This window comes from Arachis ipaensis, chromosome B9, assembly GCF_059453495.1.
Source record: "Arachis ipaensis isolate K30076 ecotype BB chromosome B9, ASM5945349v1, whole genome shotgun sequence".
Classification (NCBI taxonomy): domain Eukaryota; kingdom Viridiplantae; phylum Streptophyta; class Magnoliopsida; order Fabales; family Fabaceae; genus Arachis; species Arachis ipaensis.
In genome coordinates, this window is record NC_142444.1 from 120373350 (window position 1) to 120379489 (window position 6140).

Genomic DNA, 6140 nt, shown 5'->3' on the forward strand with positions numbered 1-6140 from the left:
CTAGGACGTAAATTAGAGGTGGCAAGACGCTACGACCTCTAAAAGTAAAAATACGTATATAATAATATAATAGAAGGAAATTATAACTAGGAGCCTTGAAAGAGAAGTTAATAAAAAATGAAACAGAAATTGCATCACTCACAAAAGATAAGCATAGATGGATAAGCAAGATCGAAAGGAAGGTTAAAAACATATATGGATCAAAATTCCAAAATATAGATAACCAGCTCCGAACTCAACCTGCAAATCTAAGGCCGGCCAGTGTATACATACATACATACATACATACATACATACATACATACATACATACATACATACATACATACATACATACATACATATATATATATATATATGTATGTATGTATGTATGTATGTATGTATGTATGTATATTCCAAAATACAACCCAAAACGTAAAATAAACACCTGTTTCTCCAAGTCAACCTCTAGGAGGGACAAAGTATAAAATACAAAGAACAATTATGTACAATTATATACAAGTAGAAACTGAATGAGTAACGAAAAAATATATTTCTTTGCTTCAAGAAGGCCTCCAAAATGTTCAGTGTGGTGCCTCCAGACCTGCATCTGAAAAACAACAATATATGTATGGAATGAGAACCGGAGGTTCTCAGTATGGTAAAGGTGCCAACGTACATAATGTATAAGATCTCGAGAAAGTTAGAGGCATTCCTAGAATTCTGACACTCAGAATTAAACTTAAGAAAGTATTCTAAACCATAAATTATGTAAGTTATCTAATGTGTTCAACTTCTAAATCCATCTTTAATCTAATACTTCACTTTCCATCTCTTCTAACCTTCCGAAATACCGGTGGAACTACCCTCAGCATCACCTCGGCCACCATGAGGGATCTCTCAATTGCAAACACATATAATTCAGACAAAGAAAACACAAATAGAGGTAGCAGTTACAACAGATAGAACAAGTAGCAATTAATTACAGTTGAACAATTAGGCACGCCAAAACAAAACATACTCAAACAAATCACTCAAATGTACATGATGCATGTTTGTCTTATGGCCGATGAATCTCATCATCTGTCGATTATAAAGTCAAACCTGACAAGTCCGGTAGCTAATCCGACATGTCCGGTTATAAAGGGGGCAGTTTATACTTTCTCTCATTTTTCTTCTTTCTTATTATTATTATTATTATTATTATTATTATTATTATTATTATTTGAAAGCAAAAATAACATAATAATGAGAGAAACAAAGAAGATATAATAGAGGAAAAAAGATATCTCTTAGAAAAAAAATTTTAATTTTAACTAAATGACTAAAATAAGACAAAATAAAGTGTCTAAGATGAAAATATGAAATTTCAAACGTTGGAAACATAATTAAAATTTAGCTTAAACGTTGTGGACTAAAACAATATTTTACTCTAAATATAATTTTTCATTTTTCTTTACAAGATCATATGTTTAACAAAATTTAATTTATATGTGCTAGTTAATATAATTTTACACTATCAACTAATTTAAAATTATCCTATCATAAAAATACTTTATCATTTTTTATTTATTTATCTGCATCTATATAGAGGGATATACCTTCTAATTTATATAAAATATAAGATTATTTACTAAATAATTATATGAGAACGGACACAATAACATGTTAAGATCATTAAGATGTAATGATTATCTACTGTATTTAAATTATTAAAAAAAATAAAAATTTCAATATTCTTAGTTAGCATGGATTAATTAAATATCAGTACACATAAATATACAACATAATATAAATTAATGATCTCAATTTATTTTTTTACTTGACAATAATTAAGATCGAGTATGATCTCATTATCATAATTAATAAGATGGGATAATAAGATATTTCTCTCAATCTGATGTTCTTATCATATAAAAATAAATGAAATGAGAGAATTTATTTACATATGTAGGGACATTACTGTTTTTCTAGTAAGGAGGAAAAGATAATGTTACAAGAATTCAAACAAATTGTCGGTTATAGAAATATAAATGGAATGTTTTTTTTTTTCAGAAAAGAAAATTCTTGCAAGTATTGAAACAGGTGTTATTGGATTATTATGACGTATAGATGGGTGAATTTGGAAAGCACACTAATGGCATATAGTTGGTGGCATAAATTTGATTAATTGAAAAGTTACTAAGAATGGTATGGTTTTGGTTTATACAGATAATGATAAATCCTCCGAAACGTCATTTTAGTTAAGGACTCCAAGATTTCAAATTTCACGACAAGGACTTAGTGTTGTACTATATAAACTCGTTTTGTCTTAGGTTATTGTCACACCCATTTTCACTGGAGTTTCATATCCCTTCTTCCAAGTTTCTAAACTTCTTTGTCCTGTGCTTCGCTTCTTGCTTATTTGAAATAGAGAAAATGACCATCCAAGCTGAGCACCCTGCCCATGGTTTGATTATGTTTTTCTTCTTCTTTTAAAAAAAAAAGTATTGGAGCGTTATTTTTTTTTCTGGGTAGAAAATCCCATATATCTCAATTTGTTTTTTTTCTAGGTTCCCAAGCTGAGGAAAAGAAGAATGTGCACACCGAAGAAACCAGTGAACTTGTGTTGGCAAAGGACAGAACGTTTAAGGCTCCAGAAAGCAATGCATTTGGCCAATCCTTCAGGTTTCAGTTCCCCTTTCAATATTCTCTTTTATTTGATTTTTATTTCTTTGATTTAAAATTTATGATTTTAAGCAGCTAACGCCATATATTTGACATAAATTCACTCATCTAAAAATATTTAAATTAATGTAATAAGACATATAAATAATTATATCTCTAATATAAATTTTGACATATATAAAAGTCTTATTTAAACTTAAAATGTGATTGTACATAGATATTTTTTTCTTTTAAGATTTTTTATCTTAATTTTTTTAATAATAAAAATTAAACTCTAACTTTCTTTAGTAATAGAAAAGACATATAAATTGCTAGATTTCTTTATCTAATATTTTAACAATTTAATTTTGTTTTAAATGTTAAATATGCAACTAATTACACATGTCAATATAATTTAAAAATAAAAAACCTAACTTAAACTTAGTTTGCTCTAATTTTACTACATAAAGGGCGAGAAAAAATTTGTATCTTTGTGACCCACGTTCTCTCAATAAAACTGAGATTTCTTTTTTATATTTTTGAAAGAATTTAATTTTGATCACAAAGTAAAACACTTTTCATATATATACCAAATCATATATCAATAAATATAACAACTTTTTATATATAATTACTGTTTAAATAATCATTTAAGATATTGTGTAAAATAATTTACAAATTCATAACCCTTCATAAATAGCTTACATATACCATACAATAATACACATACAAATTTGTAAAAATGGCTTCAGATATCGATCAAAGTGAAATTAGTCTTTTAATGAGATTATTTGACAGGGATTATGATATTGAAAGTGAAAGACAAAAAGGTGTGGAAGAATTCTATAGATTACAACACATTAATCAGACACATGATTTTGTAAGCCAAATTCTTATTTTCCTCAAACATGTTTATATATACTAATACACAATAACATGAAAGCTCAATGCTAATTCATGAAAATTTCATTTGCTAATAATATAGGTAAAGAAAATGAGGGAGCACTATAAGAAATTGGACAAAGCAGAAATGAGTATATGGGAATGTTGTGAGCTGCTTAATGAAGTAGTGGATGATAGTGATCCTGATTTGGATGAACCTCAAATTCAACATTTGTTGCAAACTGCAGAAGCCATTAGAAAAGATTATCCTAACGAAGATTGGTTACATTTGACTGCTCTCATCCATGGTAATTAAATTTGAAATCTTAGATTTTTTTTTAATTTTCTATTATAAAGGTTAATTAGTTTAATTTTAGTTATTTTTTGTCGTTTTATTTTAAGAAAGTTTTTTTATTATTGATAGATAGTTAATATGAATTGACAAATGAATATTTGTTTATTTCAGATCTCGGAAAGATTCTTCACCTTCCTCAATTCGGTGAGCTTCCTCAATGGGCTGTTGTTGATAAGAACTTTTCTTATTCTTTATGATATTTTTTTTTTTTGAAATGGAATAATCTTTTGACTATTATGTTTTAGAAATAAAATTTAATTACAATATTTAAAATTAATTATCATTTTAAAACCATAATACAAAACCAAATTTTTATTAGGTCATTACGACTACATTAAGGTTGAGAGAGTGTAAATAATTAATTATAAAAATATTTGTGTTGTAATTATTTTGATTCAATTTACAATATTTTAAATAAGACACGTCCCTATATTTCATGTATAATTATTTTATCAATCTTTAAATTTCCAATTAGCTAGTTTTGGCATGTTACTTTAAATTCAAAATTTTAACCAAATGATTAAATATATATTTGCAGGAGATACCTTTCCTGTTGGTTGTGCCTTTGATGAAAAAAATGTTCACCACAAGGTAGCCTTCCTCTTCTAACAAAACTGTAAAAATGACCTCTTTTTTTGCATGTCTCTAAAACAATCATGTTAAATTTATATTAAAATCAACAATCAATATAAAATACATATTAAAAATAAATTAAATTATACATATATTTATAAATAATATATAATGGTTAATTTTAGTGTACAAACAATATATTTTTATTCTAAAATTATCATCAACCAATAATATAAACTTTTTCTATGCTTCAGTATTTCAAGGAAAACCCAGATAGCAAAAATCCTGCTTATAACACTAAAGATGGAGTCTATAGTAAAGGGTGTGGATTAGACAATGTACTCATGTCATGGGGACATGATGACTATATGTATATGGTGAGTAATTAAATATATAGTTACAATTTATATATAATTTTTTTATTATTTTGTTCAAGATATATAATAAATTTATACTTCACTTGAATTTATAGGTAGCAAAGGAAAATGGAACCACTTTACCTTCACCTGGCTTATTCATTATTAGATATCACTCATTTTATCGTAAGTATTTTTATTTACTATGTGCTTTTCCTTTTATGTCATAAGAAGGCATTTTTTGTTGGGCAACAAAAGTTCATTTTATTTTGTAAACCAAAAAAAAAAAATCATAATTATTTTTTAGAATTTTCTTTCAATAACAATGTATTAAGCTTAAAACTCTTTTGCAGCTTTGCATAAGGAGGGAGCATATACTCATCTCATGAGTGAAGAAGATTTTAAGAACTTGAAGTGGCTTCACATTTTCAAGTTAGTCTATATATATATATATATATATATATATATATATATATATATATATCAAATAATTTGCACACAGCATTTGGTATTATTACTAATCAATAACATCACCCGTAATTTTATGTATTATGTAGTAAATATGATCTCTATAGCAAAAGCAAAGTTTTGGTGGACGTCGAAAAAGTGAAGCCATACTATCAATCACTTATTGACAAGGTGGGGGCACAAATTTCAGATAGATTATTGCTCATTTTATTTTATTTGAATTCCTTTTCTTGTTTCTTAATGTGACGTTCTTACTTTTCTTTTTGAATGGTTTTATAGTATTTTCCAGCAAAGCTGAAGTGGTGAAGAATCAATATAAGCTAATTAATGGATCTACCTCAAGGGCCTGGAGGGAATTGATTAATTTTCCTTGAGAGCAAGTTAAAAAATAGAGACCGATTGCATATATGTGTTGTAATGTATTAATTTCTATAATTACATATATGTGTTGTAAATCACAAACAGATTGCTTTATATGAGGCTTTTCGGTGATATATATACTCAATAATATGATGTAAACTATTAAAATGAATGAATGATAGATGAACTTGTATATATATGAATTCTTATTCATACATATCAAAATAACAATCAATTAATACAGTAACTACTAGAAAAAATTATTTTTAGCGACTATTTATTTTATTTTTAGTGATTATTAAAATAGTCATTATTATAATTACTAGCAATTAGAGATTAGCAATCTTATATTTTGTAACTAAAAGATTTTAGCAGTAATTATATAATTGCCAATAAAGATCTTTTTAATGGCCGCTAAAAATTATAACTTTTTGTAGCAATTATACAATTGTCAATAAAAAAATTTTTAATGGCCCCTAAAGTTATAATTTTTTGTGACCATTTTCTCAAAATTTTAT

At 26.4% G+C, this 6140-nt stretch overlaps 1 protein-coding gene across 1 annotated transcript; it reads left to right on the top strand.

The window, feature by feature from the left end:
* The first annotated feature begins 2400 nt into the window (after positions 1-2400).
* Positions 2401-5568, top strand: LOC110266908 (inositol oxygenase 4-like). The gene is made up of 11 exons (XM_088499731.1): positions 2401-2431; positions 2535-2649; positions 3427-3508; positions 3614-3818; positions 3977-4034; positions 4402-4456; positions 4693-4815; positions 4911-4980; positions 5148-5226; positions 5352-5433; positions 5542-5568. The coding sequence occupies exons 1-11, from the start codon at positions 2401-2403 to the stop codon at positions 5566-5568; spliced, it is 927 nt and encodes a 308-aa protein (XP_088355857.1).
* Positions 5569-6140: the final 572 nt, after the last annotated feature.